Source organism: Lissotriton helveticus, chromosome 6 (assembly GCF_964261635.1).
Source record: "Lissotriton helveticus chromosome 6, aLisHel1.1, whole genome shotgun sequence".
Classification (NCBI taxonomy): Eukaryota; Metazoa; Chordata; class Amphibia; order Caudata; family Salamandridae; genus Lissotriton; species Lissotriton helveticus.
The window spans coordinates 1876204317-1876219623 of record NC_136067.1 but is presented as its reverse complement, the minus strand read 5'-3'; the positions used below and the strand labels follow the sequence as shown (position 1 = coordinate 1876219623).

The following is a 15307-nucleotide window of genomic DNA, read 5'->3' as shown; positions in this document are numbered from 1 at the left end:
CCCAATTCCAAATCTCCTGCGCCTGATGGGACAATCGGGCCGATCTTGTGCCTCCCTGCTTGTTCAGGTAATGCATGCTGGTTGTGTTGTCCGTTCGAATTAACAATGTAGAGCCCTCCAAAATCGCTTGAAAGGATTTCATGGCGAGAAAAATGGCTCTTAACTCTAGCAGATTTATGTGCCATTTTTTCTGTTGCATGTTCCATTTGCCACTGACTGTCATTCCTTGGAGATGGGCACCCCAGCCCTCCAGAGAAGCATCCGTGGTCACGATGAATCTGGGCCCTTCTGTCAGGAATGAAAATCCCACCTGCAGGTTGCAATCTTGCCTCCACCATTGGATGGAGCTTCTCATCCGAGGAGTTATGTTGATGACGTCCTCGAAAGAGCCTGTTATCTGCACCCACTGACGACTGAGTTCCTCCTGCAAGGGTCTCATTGGGTCTCGTTGGGGGTGAGAGGAATACAGGACAAGATCATCCCGAGGAAAGACTTGTACTTGCGAACAGAAACGCACTTTCTTGTTAATAGTGCTGAGTCCATCCTGTGAATCTTCACCTGCCTTTCTTTTGATATGAAAACTTGGGCGAGTCTTGTGTCCAGCGTGGCTCCCAAGAAAGACTTTCTCTGTGATGGAGTCAGGTGAGACTTTTTGAAATTCACGGAAAAACCCAGGCTCTGAAATAGCGACAGACATCTCTGAACGTGAGTTTTTGCCAAGTCGATGGAACTGGCCTTGATAAGGCAGTCGTCCAAATATGGATAAATTTGGACTCCCTCCAATCTCAGGTGGGCGGCCACCGGAGCTAATATCTTTGTAAAAACTCTGGGGACTGAACGTAGTCCAAAGGGGAGTACTTTGAACTGGAAGTCCCTGCCAGCCACTCTGAACCGTAAGAACTTCCGGTGTCTGGGAAAAATGGGGACATGGAAGTATGCGTCCTGAAGGTCGAGTGTTGCCATGTGATCCCCTACTGAGAGAAACTGGAGGATTTCTTGAAGCGTCAACATTCTGAAAGATAATTTCTTGAGGTACTTGTTGAGGGCACGCAGGTCAAGGATGGGTCGCCATTCCCCCGACTTTTTGCGGATTAGGAAAAATCTTGAATAAAATCCTGTTCCCCTCTGATGTTGAGGCACCTTTTCGATTGCTCCTTCCCGAATCATTGAATGTATTTGGGCAAACAGCTCTTTGAGATGAGCTGGAGGTGGTCCTTTTGGGGGAGAATTTGGAGGGGCTTTGACGAATTCGAGAATGTGACCTCTGGAAACCACGTCCAGGACCCATCTGTCCGTTGTAATCTTGGACCAATTTGAGTAGTATCGGGATATTCTTCCTCCAATTTGTTTCAGGCTGGGACAAAGTGGTGGCAGGATGTGCTTTTCACTTGCTCTTGTTGTTGTCTCTTCCTCGATAAGAGGTTTTTCCTCTTGATTGAGAGTAATTATTTCTCCTTTGACCATACGTTTGTTGACGGTATGGCTGGTATCTTTGATTTCCTTGGGAGTTATTGTAGGAACGTTGCTGTGAATAACCTCCTCTGTTAGAGAAATTGCCTCTTCCTCTTGCGCCACGAAAGGAAGACTTGCAAAATTGGAGAGCGCTCAGCGACCGTGCCGTCTCCGTGTCTTTCTTTATGGCTTGTAATGCCTCGTCAACATGTTGTCCAAAAAGGAACTCCCCATCATAGGCCATGTCAATGATTTTTGTCTGGACCTCTAGACGAAAGGATGTAGATTTTAACCATCCTTGCCTCCTGAGAACAGCTGCTCCCGCCAGCTGTCTGAACCCTGTGGCTGCCACGTCCACTGCAGCATCAATTATTTCAGATGAAACACACTCTCCCTCTAGTAGGGTCTTTTTTGCATCAGATCTATCTGGTTCTGCAAGCTTTTCGATGTAAGGCGATATGTCCGACCACATCTGCCTGTCATATCTCCCAAGTATTGCAAGGGAATTTGCGGCCCGGACCGTGGTTGCCGTAATAGTTGACACCTTCTTTCTTATTGAGTCAAGACGTCTACCGTCTTTATCAGGGGGAGCAGAGACCTGTGATGATGGATTCTTGGCCCTCCTCTGAGCTGCCTGCGTAACTACGGAATCCGTTTTAGCCTGACCAATAAGGCATGCCGGTGACGTACTAGGCGCTCTATACTTCTTATCTACCCAAGGTAGTACTGCAGGTAGAGAATTTGGTGTAGCCATTACCTTCAGACCTTCCTTCCATATAAAGTCAATGATTGGAATAGACCAACTCTGTTTTTGCGGCAAATCCATAAAATCATATAGGAAGTATTCGTCTTGTTTAGCTTCCATTGTGATGAGGAACCTTTTCGTAGCTCTATCCATAATCTTTTGAAAATTGGCAATGTCCACCGGCAGAGAATCCGCCGTAGGCGGGCCCGCTGGAGAAGGGGTTTGTGCCTGATAGTCGTCCCACTCCGACGATACGGACTTGTCGTCCAATTCACCATCTTCTCGTTATTCTTCCGAAGTATTCTCACCCCCTGTCTGATGAGATGGTACTGGTGAAGAAGGTGTTGTGGGCCGTGCTTCCTCAGTTGTCATTTGAGAAACTGATTCTTGAGGTCTTAAAGTTGCCGTAGATGTTCGTGGCCTAGGCGTAGAGAAATGAGAATCACCCGATTCTGATGGTGGAAACCAGCTATAATAATCGCTTAACATATATTGGAGGTTCTGGAACAAATCCATAGGCATTTCCATGCCAGGTGCAGACACAGTATCCCGACTAGAGGGTTCCAGGAAATGTTCTTCCTCCTCCTGATCCACCTCCTGAACCTTTATCAGCAAGTCAGACGGCTCCAGGCTACACGGAAAGTGTCGTCCTCATAGGAGTCCTCTTCCTCAGAATCCAGTAATTTATCTGGTAGTTTTAATGGAGACAAAGCTGTGGAAGATGAACCACGCTTCTGTAGGAGTGAAGCAGTGGTAGCCGGTGATGGCAGAGGTATTGCGGATGTTTTAGCTGACCACACTTGCATTGCCATACAGGTTGACAGTGGGGGCGTCGACGGAATCACCGCCGCTGATGACAAGCCTGATTCCATTTGTGTCGCTAGATCCGTCGTCGACGGAGCGTCCGTCATCGACGATGAACTCGTCGACGGGGTTGTCTTCTTCTTCGTCGACGGTGTCGACGCCGACGGAAGTGTCTGCTTCGACGGGATCATTTTCTTCACCGACGGTAACTTCGTCGACGAGGGTGTCGTCGACGGTAAGGCCTTCTTCGTCGACGGCAAGATCTTCGTCGACGCCTGAATCAACGACGAAGTACTCGTCGACGGTACCTTCAGGATTCCCGTCGACGGTGGAGCGTCGACGATCGATGGAACTATTTTCGTCGACAAGATGGGTCTAATTTGTACCTGAACCAACGTCGACAGTGAGGAGGCTGAAGACATCACCATAGCTGATCTTGGTGAGGAGAAAGTCACTGTAGAAGTGGCCACATGAAGAGATGGCGACGATGAGGCTGTATTTGACTCTGCCATGGCCAGAGGTATAGTCTGAGGTGAAATTTTTTGAGTAGCTGCTTTGGAAACTGTAGATTTTCCAGTTTTTCCTGAGGGCGTACCAGAAACAGATTTAACAGGTGGAGACACCTTTTTGGAAGTAGTAGGCAAGCCAGAATCCTGAGAGGATTGAGCTTTCTTCAACACCTTCGCCCTAGGAGAAGCTACTTCAACCTCAGTTTTCCTCTTCCTGGAGGATATAGAAGACCCCGAGGCAATGCTCCCTACCTCAGAAACAGGGTTATCCTTGTCTTTTATCCTCTGAAGCCACAGGAGAAGACGACCCTCTCTGTCCCTGAGGGTCTTTCGAGGGAAGGTTCTGCAGATCTTACATTCCTTCACCTCATGATCCGGATACAGACAGTATATACATTTTTTGTGAAGATCCTCCTTGAAAAGCCGTAGCTTTCCACAGGAATCACAAGCCCTAAAAAGGGATTTGGAAGTAGACATCCTTTGAAGGTTAAAAAACCAACCAAAGTAAGAAGAAACTGAGCAGAGCTCAGAGAGACTCCCTTCACACGACGTGCGGTAGAAAATCTGAGAGCCTGAGCCTCTGGGGAGAACATTCTGGTGGGTGCTGTCGCCTGATTGACTGCAGTTTGGTCTATACAAAATGACTAGGATAGTCATGAGGGTGGGAGCTTTTGCTCCTGTAGCTGATGGCTACTTTACTTCCTGGTTGGTTATTACCATGGTTTTTTGGTTATTACAGGCATATTATTGCTTTTTTATATACCGTGGGACTCCCACTCCGACGACGGGGAATGATTCAGGCATGTGAATCTATGAAAGACACCCCAAATACTGGAGAACTGACAGCGCGTGACGGTGGCGTCTAAGTAGCTGCCTCAACGTCATAACGGCGACCACGACGCAGGCAACGGATGCGGAGCTGACAGACGCCACCTTCCGACGCACAGAGGTACTGCTGACGAAATTTTTTTTTTGCTCCAGTCTGACACCTAAGGGTAATTCTAAGGTAAGGGATTTATTCTAAGATAAGGAATCTATAACTAAGGTGTTTCTTTCAGATCAACATTTTAGTTACAAGCTACGACTGGAGCATTGTTTCAATGAGAAGTGGCACAAAATCAACTACTTTTCCCTGAGTTAAAGTTGTTCTCTGCCTGAGAAATGAGATGGGTGCCTTGCAGCCCCCTTCACTGGGCCTTTAAAGGCCCCCGGGCACCCCATTCCCAGGGCTGACTCACCTACTGTGCCCTGGGGAGCCCACCCCTGGAACACAAAATCTTTGCCTGCACCAGCGTGGGCAGGGAAACGTGTTTGCCCACGTCTAGCAGAAGCATTCTTAAATCTCCTGATAAACAGAAACAAACAAATAAGTCTGCTACCAGCCGCAGGAGAATTAAAAATGCTTCTGCCGGTTCGAAGCAGACTTGTGTTCTGTTTACCTGCCTACACTGATGCGGGCCGAGAAACAGAACACATATTGTGTGCTTAGACAGCTGCTCTCTCCGGGTGGGAGCTATGCTGGCTCCTGCACCATGCTGTGACCCAGCTGGGGCTGTGGGGGGCCCTGCGGCTCCCCCCCCGCAGCACCCAACATATAGTATGTGGGTGCCTCGGGTGGGTACCGGGGCATCCATCTCTGACCTAATGGGATGGGGTTCCTGGGGCCCGAAAAAGGCAGGGGAAGGGGGGGGGGGGAAGACTGCTCCCCCTCCCGTTTTAAATTACATATTGCCCTGGGAAATGGGGTCCATAGGGCCTAAAGAGACTCTTTGCATAAAAAACCCTAGAAATTCACTGAAAAAACTAATGGTTAAAGTAACGTTATAGTTAGGTGTAATAAAAAGATTGTTTGTGGTCTAAAAAAAAATTCAAAATTTACTGAAAAACACAATTGTTAAAATGAAGTTATAGTTAGGTGAATATCTCAGTGACAACATTAATGTTTTAAACAAAAAAAACACTGAAATTCACCAGTTATGGTTAGTAAAGCTAACTATAATGTGCGCCACCATCATATATACTGCTTACGGCCTGGCATATTACATCAGTCATGACATGTTCTATGACATCATTGGTGACATCTCAAAAGACGGCTCTGTGCCACAGGGGGGTATAAAATGTATGTATATGTAAAATATAATAAAATATTACTTTACGTTAAATAAACATGACTTAAAGAAAAAAAGCACTATGATGCAGTCAATGCTGGCCATGTCATGGCGCTTTTTTCCCTTTACTTAAAGCCATGTTGTACAGTAGCCTGTGCTGCTACATGACACACCTAAAAACATTAGGAAAGCTAAAAGAGCTCATATAGGTGAAACCTTTTGGCTTTGCCAATGCTTGTTCTTGGTGGTAGAGAAAAGATTTACCCAAGGCATGGCCACTTGGCTAGGATGCCTTGGACCATCTCTTGGTGCAGGCATCATTCGTGGCACGGCAAATGGCACCTGCTGAGCTTGTCAGCCCTGACATTAAGAGAGTCCACTACTAGATGGTTGGCCATCAGTGAGATTTCCTGAAGGTCGAGCCAGACTCTCAGTACTTCCTGACACAATGCCATGACCTCTCACCACCCTACTTGTTGCAGTACCATATGCTGGTTGTGTTGTCCATCAGGATCTGGACTTGCTTTCACTTTGGTGGAAGATGTGCTGCAACCACTGTCATGACGACTCTCTATGGTCCCTCTGGCCCACAGTGACATGATGAGCTGGCTGGATAAAAATGTATCCTGCTGCCTACCCTACGCACATAACTCACAAAGGGGGTTTGTGAAGTTGCAGCAGGAGACAAGGAAGAAGGTACATGCTGTACCTGCTACTGGCCATGGCCTCTACCACCATGTTCCATGGAAACTTGAAAGGGCTGTGTGGGGTGTTCAATGATCTGAGAGGGCTGCTATTGATGGTAATAAAGGCCTCACCATTTATCCTCTGAGGTTTGGATACTGTTGGTGAAAATCGACACACTGGTGATAACTAGCCCAATAAACAGGTCATTACACTGATTTCTATGAAGTGCTCTATAAGGAAAAATCAGCATTTTCTCCACAAAAGACTGGTACAATCAAAAGGCATATCTACAAGGTATGCCTGTACATCCCAAGAAAACCCAGTGGCGCACATTTGTCTGTGAAGTAGTTCCCTTGGCAGGACACATGCAACCTGTCGGGTCCTTGGCAGGACACATGCAACCTGTCGGATCCGGGGTGATATCCTGAAAACAGTCCTAGGAAGCTTGTTTCCAGGCTTGGGAGGACTTGGCCTGGCAGTTCAGGCTGGACTGTTCCCATGGGGAGCAAGGTCAAGACTGATTTGCATATGGCTCAGTTTAAACTGAAATGGATTGCACAGCAAAAACAACAATGGAATTAGGACCAGGTATCTGTACTGGGGTGAATGTTTGACAATGTTCAGCATTCTGTCCATCAATTTTTCTTTTTGCAATGATTTTCAGCTTTACCTCAAGGTCCATTTAGATAGTATTTGTTTGAAGATTTCGAGTTATCCAAGGACCCTAGACACCACAGACAGACAATGTGCAGGTCGATCATGACATCTGCTTTCAGCAGTTGCGGTAAAGTTTGACGCGTGTTAACTTTAGTAAAGACATTTTTCTAGAATTTTGGGGCAGGAATGACGCACACAAGTTTGGAAGCAGAGCTCTGGATTCACATCGAAGAGTGCTGAAATTAACTGAGAGTGTGCAGCGGTGGAGCCTACATTTAGCTCCATGTTGTCACTTCCGGAAGTGGTGCAAGGCTACCACTGGGTCAGATGTCTCCACCTATTGGAATACAGGAAGAATTGCTAAAAAAACAAACAAATCCATTGTGGCCCTGCAGAATTCAAAAGGTGATTAATCGGCAGTTAGAATAAATCATCTGAATGCATCCTACTAATCGTGCATGAAAATACGTTATTTACTGTCCTCACTAGGTACAGAAAGAAACCAACAAACTTCACGCCTTCAAAACTGACAATTCATACTCCACCCCTATTCCAGTTCTACAAGGTGTCCCCTAGGGGGTGAGTCCTAGCCTGTGTGCCTTTAAATTTCCACCGTGAACCTTTAAGTGGATTTATCGGAGAGCCTGGCCTCTCAAATCACTAGTACGCAGACAACATGCAGTTCTGTCTGAAAGTTACCACCAGTGAGGACATCTCTCTGGTTGACTCGACTCTTGAGAATATTAAACTCTGGATGACACTGTACAGTTGTAAGTTCTATATCAGTAAAACCGAATTCCTTATCCTATCACAACCATGCTCCTTCCTCATGCAAGATTCCCTTGCTACCTCCAATGTCTTAGGCTGTAATCTGACCATCGTTGATATTGTCAAATCACTGTATTCACCTTCAACTCCTGACTAAAGTTCCAGAAACACATCAACACCATGGCTAGCAATGCTAATTATGAGCTTCAACTGATTCATGGAATAAAGCCCCTCCTTCAGGAACAAGACCTCAAAGAAGTGACCCAAACATTGGTACTATTATGTATTGACAATGGCAATATGGTCCTTACCGGCATCCCCAAAATCCACCTTACGCCATTAAAAACCTTTCTGCATGGCGTAGCACACTGATCTGTGTGATTGGCCACTTTGATCACTTCACCCCTCTACGCTAGCTCCCTGTCAATGGTAGATCAATTAATAAACTGGTTTGTGTAATGCACGAGCTCTCAAACTCAGACTACCATCAGTACCTAAAAAAGCAAATTGCACACACATCTTTTCTATGAAAAGCTCTCTGATGTTCTTGGGCCTTTCACAAGATACACAAGAACCTCAAATAAATAATAAATAGGCACATTACTTACATCAAGGATCACAATTACTAACAAAGGTCAAGAAAACCTGCAGCATGACCAGAAGAAGGCACCATCTTGCGCCCAGTGCTTAATTTGTAAAAATAATAAATATAATAAATATCAAGCTGATTTCACCACCCATTGCCCCTGCCAGTGCAAACAATGACATTACCAAGACAACTAACACTCACTCTCCTACAAGTGTACCAATTGAGACTATTTCAGGCCCCAAAGCTTTAATAAAAGATTGGGCGGTAGGTGTTAGTCAATTTAAATGTATATTGAATTAATAAATAACAGCTGTTGTGTTCATCTTTAAATTAGACAAACAGGGCCACCATGTAGCAGACTGTCATAAATAATGGTGTTGACAATTAAGCGGAGGTGTCTAGCCCCGGAATCCACCAGCTCAAAGCTTGATCCCAACAGAAGACTGGACCGGATAAGCAGTATTATAAAGCTCTTGAGACTGTAAAGGTTTCTCTAGTTAGGGCACCAGGTTCTGGAAAGCTGGACTTGACCATGGCCAACCCTTGGCACGAGATGAGGACACATTTGGCCCGCCAAAACAAAAAGAATGAAAGGTCATTTCTCTGGGTTGTTGATCGCTTTGCTGGTGAAGGCAGGGCCAAAGGTTGACGCCAGGATTATCACTGTGGGCAAAGTGCAGTGGGGGAAAAACTAAAGTACCAGATACCTGCAGTCTAGACACTGAATCAACTTTAAGAGCACTACTTCAGAGCCTGATTTTGAACAAACAGACATCATTAAAGAAGAGGGTACTTAAGCTTCAGAGTGAGCCATTCATAAACAGTAAGCCAGTGTCTGGATAGAAATAGCACAGCTGTCAGGTTTTGCACTGGCAGATACGCTGGTAGCTACTTTGAAACTGTCTATGTTTTAACCTACAAACATGTATTTAAAGGTTGAAGAATCTGTTGAGGAAGTATCCATGACAAAACAATTGGTTACTATTGAGTTTATACGTTTTCTCCCGCAATCCTTTGTGATCAGCAATACACTTATTAATTTATTTCCGGGATCTACATAGCATAAAGTCACCTGCTGACTCCTAATTGTTCAGAGTTTATTGATGTACAAACATGTATACATAATATATAACATGCCGGGGCTTGATAACGGGAGCTTATCAGTTATACCCAAGCTGATCTGTGCAAATCACTGCAAGTAGGAGAATGAGGTCTATCATGGTTTTAAATCTCTTTTAGTAACATTCTCTATTTCACTCCGGTGGTAAAATGGGCAGTGTGGTGACAATTTAGATTGAAACTAGCATTTGTTTTTAAAATTTAGTTGGGAATCAAACTGCTTTGCCTTACTTTGTAAGTTCATAGTAACTGCTCCTTTGAGGATATTAGTATCTGAATGCAAATCCCGAGGTACGTGCCTCGCCCTATAGGGCTTTGGGTGGCATTTCTCTTTTTTCAGTATTCAAAATTCTCTAAGTGAGAACCCAGAAACGTTGTAGGAAACAAAAGGCTAAGAACTAGGGAAGGGGCAGTACTAGACTCTTCTAAGTAATTGACAAATAAATCTGAAAAATACTAATATTTTCTAATGTAAAACATTGGAATGTGGAGCACTCCATTGGAAACAAAGGAGTGTCTCTGGCTTCTATGGGCCGGTGAAGCCCACAGAGCAAAATTCCAATGTTGTTTTTGTTCACAGCTGCTGCTGTGAGGAAAGGCCTCTTGGAGCCCGAGGGGATTTAAACCCCCTCGGGCTCCGAGAGGCCTTTGTTGATAGTAATTAGAACATTCTGCCCTCTAGGGGAGGAATGTTCTAATAGCCTTAAAGCCCTCCTAACGGGTTCTACCGGCCATTAAAGGCCTGCTCCTTTGTTAAAGGCTCTCGCCTTCGCTGGAGCGGGCCTTTAATGGCGGGTAGAGCCTGCTAAGTCTATATTATAATAGTGGAATATTGACATTTCCCATATAGACAATGGAGTGCTCAGGGCTACTAATAGTTGGTAAATGCCTTCTTTTGCAACATTCTTAAGTTTGTCTTCCCTTTTCTCACATTTTATTTTAGAACATTCTATCATCAGTGTGTGGAATGTTCCCCAGCAGTTCAGGCCTATAACTTTGGTTCATCGCCTTTAACAACAGGTGTAACCCTTGGAAGTTGACTACAATGCTTTATGAAGTTAACATTATTAAAATTAGTAACATTATACAGATGAAGGGAGTGCATGGTGCACTAATCCCACAAATAAAAGAAAAAACCTAATACAAAAATTCAAGTGGATCTCCCGAAATGAATAACCAAAATTATTGAGAGCACAATGAAGCATAGAAGAATCAACCAAAATATTAACACAAGAACCAAGGAATACCTATAGATCTCTCAGTGAGTATATGAGGAACCTCAATGAGATGAAGAGGGTCAGACAAAAAGGAATTAGTGAGGAAACTGGAAATTTGCAGATAAGTATAATTAAAAGACTGTTGGGATGCAGCAGAAAACAAGAAGAGTCTCCTGATTTTACAATTCTTGATCACTGAATCCAGACTTTTATGTACATATTTCAAATTTGGCCAAATTACTACAAGAAGGAGAAAAAGGTATATCATTGTTTTAAATCTCTTCCAGCAACACTCGGTTTCACCCCGGTTATAAAATGGACAATATGGTGACAATTTAGATTGATAATATTGGTTTTTAATCTAGTTAGCAAACAAACTACTGTGACTTACCTTCTAAGTTGATAGTAAATGTTCCTTTGAGAATAGTAGCATCTGAAGGCAAATCCAGCGGAACATCGCTTAACAGAGTTGTCTGAGAGGACATCATTAGCTCATTTAACTGAGAAGTGCTGGAACACTCGTCCGTCTGTAGTGTCTAAAAGATAAAATCAAAGATGCGAAATGCCTTACATTCAAATCAATCAATTTATCAAGTAACATGTAAAGTCCTAGCACATTAACTTGCTTCACCAACCAAATAGAATATAAATTAACAGGTTATATGAATATAAATTAATTTTTAAAGAATAATTCAAGTGTCAGAGAAATTATTCTCAAACACTCAAAATCCAGAACCTTTGCTATTGTACCTAAATGACAGATTGGTCACATTTATTTTCAAATAAGCCCTATGCATCATCCATGAAGAGTATGTTGGAATAATTTCACTATGTGGACGGAACTGTAATGTGAGCAAAAGCGAGAACAGTGAGACATAAGAGTGTATTTCCCTGCTTTTTGTCAATGTTTGCCTCCTACTTGTACTTCCTGAAATATTTACCCTCATCTTTGGAACTTTCATCTTGTTTTTTTGTTTTTTAACATTTCTTTATTGTCATTTTTATGGCATACAGTTAAATCCATAACATAGATGAAGTCAACCAGACTATGCAATGATACGAACAGGTTAGGGCAATGTAAACATGAACAATCACGCCATACAGTACTCCATAAATGAACAAACGATAATAGTGTAAGGTATTAGGAACAACTGCCAGTAGGGGCGACTCAAACTCTTAATTTCATACGTTTTTGTTATTTTTTTATTACATTTTCAGTACAAAAAAGTGGTAAGCACAAAAACGTGGAGTAAAATACTTAGCTTTGATAAAGCCATGATAGTAGATAAACACTGCTATACAATTGAAAACATGGAACGGTATGCAACAGGACATGGAAGATGCAAGTGGGCTGACTAAGGTGGGAACTAATACAAAGAGGTATAGAGAAAGGGGGAGGAAGAGCCAAGAGAGATTGATAAAATGATGTGGCCAAAACATATACAAGTCATGAGAATGAGATAAGGAAACATGATCAGGTATTTAGTCAAACCATAAAGATTATCCTGAAGCTCGCAGTACAATTCGGTAATATCTACAGGTCAATGGTGGGAAAAAGTTTTTATGAGAGCTTGACTAACTCAAATTAACAGTCCAGGTTATGCCACAGGGACCTGTTGGCAGAGATACAGGGATACTGGGCATACATAATTAACTTTGCTCCCCTGATGTAACGGATCCATCCCCACCAGGCACTGCTCGAGGCATCACTGCCTAGAGATTTCCATGAGGATGGAATAGTCTTGGGCGCTAATGCGAACATTAGTTCTAGGAGTAAGCACTCTTCTTTTTGCAGACGTTGTCTTTGACGCCTTGAGCTCTGTACACACCGAGAAGCAGAAATTCCTGGGAAGTTTGGTGTGGAGGATGTCATTGATGTTGTGAATGTTGTCCCAGAAGGTGGAAAGTTTATAGAATATATGTTGTAAGTCCGCTTTCTCAATTTTACAACTCCACCAGATACCACTGTCTAGTAAACCTAAAGAAGCTAATTGCTGTGGAGTCCAAAATACCACATGGAATTTTGTTTGGGCTAAATTGGGCGTAATTGTCCTCTAGAATACCCACAACCTCACCGAATCGATAGAGAGCGGGTCAGGGAGCCAATCAAGGGACCACTCTGACGTTCATTTCTGCGGAATGTGATTACAGAGAGATGAGGAAATAGGTCGGACGAAATTCTGATTTATCCCTATTGAGTGTGTAACCCAATAACAGGGAGTATTCATCAATTTTAGACATAATTTAGGGGGATGCCTACTTTAGTGTGGTCGGTCACAATCAAGATATCACCAGTATAAGCAGCCGTTTTAAAATAGCTGTCACCCAACTTGATCCCAATACGGTTGGATAGCTCATTGACAGATAGTAAAAGCTGTTTGATAGCAAGAACGAATTGAGAAGGAGATAGAGAGCAACCCTCTCTGGTGCCCTGTTTAAGTGTTTAAGTGAGAATGAATCAGATAGGACACCATTGGTTCTTATTTTACACAGGGGTTAGTGTAAAGGCAATTGTCATCCTTATGAAAAAATTATCCAAGTTGAAGCTCAACATGACGGCTCTTAGAAATGTCCATACAACCTTATTGAATGCTTTTTTTTAGCATTGAGAGCTATTGCCACCACAGGGGAGGATTTGGGTCTGGCAAGATGTAAGGTATCACCCAACAATCTGACAATGTCATTGGAGAGTCTTCCTTCGAGGAAGCCGGATTGGTAGGTGCGGTTCAGAGAAGGTAACATTGCTTCTATTCTTCTAGCTAAGATTTTGGTATACAAGTTACAGTTCAAATTAATAAGTGAAATCGGCCTATAGTTTTTAGGATAAGTATTGTCTTTCCCTTCTTTAGGAATAAATGCAATTACATCTTCTGCTGTGGTACCTTGAATGAATCCAGACTTGGTATAGCTCAAGAAGAGCGTTTTTCACCTGAGAACTGTTTCTAGAAGCAAGCAATAAGCTTGTCAGGTGCTTTAACCAGTTTAAGGGATATGATGGTGGATTACAGTTTGTCTTCAGTGCAAGCTTAATTTATGAGGAGTCGACGTTGGGGATCATGTTTGGGAATGGTTTAGTTTAGCTTAGCTTACTTAAGTAGTCTAGGCTATCACCTGCAGTGACAGTCTTATTTTCATCGTATAGGTTTTCGTAGAGGTCTAGGAAAATATGAGATATTCAATGGATCTAGGTGTAAGAGACCATCCCTACCTCTAAATGGGGTCATTTGGGGGTAATTCTGTTTATATTTCAGGTAACAGGCTAACACTTTCTCGGCGGAGTTTTAATGAGTTAAATTTGGTTACCCAATGCCCTGTCTTTGTACTTACAAACTTGTATCTGTATTTTTTACAACTAAGGTTGTCTGAGAGGAGGATACCATCCTCTGATTGGTGTCCAAATTCCAAACATTTAATTTCGGCTTCAAGAGCCTTTATCGGGGAGTTTTCAAAATGATTTACATAGCCACTGGTTCCTATTGTTACACCTTTAATAGTGTCCTTAAAAACATGCCTATGCGGGGGCGTGGCCAAGATGGCGGTGGAGTAGGACGTGCCTCTCACCTCTCTCCTGGGTCCGTGACTATAGAACCTCAAGGGGCTCCATACCTACCGACTTGCATCTGAGCCTAGATGGGCATCCGGAGACTCGGGGGGCATTGATAGCCGGGCTAGATGGCACTCCGACACCCGCAGTGAATGGGCTACTGGCGCACGCTCAAGCAAAAAAGGCAGCCGTCTAGGAGTGAAAGTGTGATTCTGAGCGCCCACAGCCTACATTCATCAGCTGCAGCGGGTCAGCGGCCCCCACCACGCAGAGAGCACCTAAATAAAGCCGCCTGGTTGGGGAGGGCCTGCCTGACATCTCTTGTGCGCTGGTTTGACAGACTACGCCAACTCAGTCAGACCTGGAAATGCTGTGGTGGAGTTCCTTGGACCCATTGAAGCACCTGACAACTGAGCTCCCCTTTACCTTCACCCATGATGGTGACCTCTAAGAACAAGTGGGACATGTCGGTTCGAGAGATGCTTACCCGTTCTACATTAGTCTCTGGTAAAGATTCAGCGACTGATTCTCAGCCCCACAGTCATTCAGATTAAGGGAACAATGACTCTGATCTAGCTACGGTTACCAAGGGCTTCCTCACCTCTCTATTTAACTCACTAAAATCAGACATTCAGGCCCTTAAAAAAGACTTATCAGCCTATATAGGCCCTTAAAAAAGACTTATCAGCCTATATGTCTTAGAGAACACGCCGGCGATGGTCCCATCGTCGTTCTTCAGACAGGTATCAGGTCAATTGTCGGGCCTACTATGGGGGAATCGACCAGCTAGGGTCGCACATGTGAAACTGATTAGAGACTGGTACAGTGGGGGGGTAGCTCTCCCAAACCTGGAACTATACTACTGGGCAGCTCACCTCAAGGTGATCAACCAATGGGTGCATGCACCGCAGGATGACATGGCATATTTGGCAGACAGACGGCAGCTAGGTACTAACACCCTTCTGGCCCCGCTCTACAACAAGGGATTGACGGCAAAACTGATCGGCCCAACTAGACACACGGCGACGCTATGGCATAAAGCACAGATACGACTGAAGTGGGAGGGTGTGATTACACAGCTTACACCCTTGTGGGACTCCAAAACCCT

The 15307-nt window shown here is 44.0% G+C and overlaps 1 protein-coding gene across 1 annotated transcript in view; it reads right to left on the bottom strand.

Annotated features, from left to right (window-relative positions):
* Positions 1-15307, bottom strand: part of IARS2 (isoleucyl-tRNA synthetase 2, mitochondrial) — a 532602-nt gene that overhangs the window by 82578 nt on the left and 434717 nt on the right. The window contains exon 22 of the mRNA XM_078649801.1: positions 11047-11191. Coding sequence (XP_078505927.1) covers positions 11047-11191 — 145 coding nt within the window. The remainder of the gene's footprint in view (positions 1-11046; positions 11192-15307) is intronic.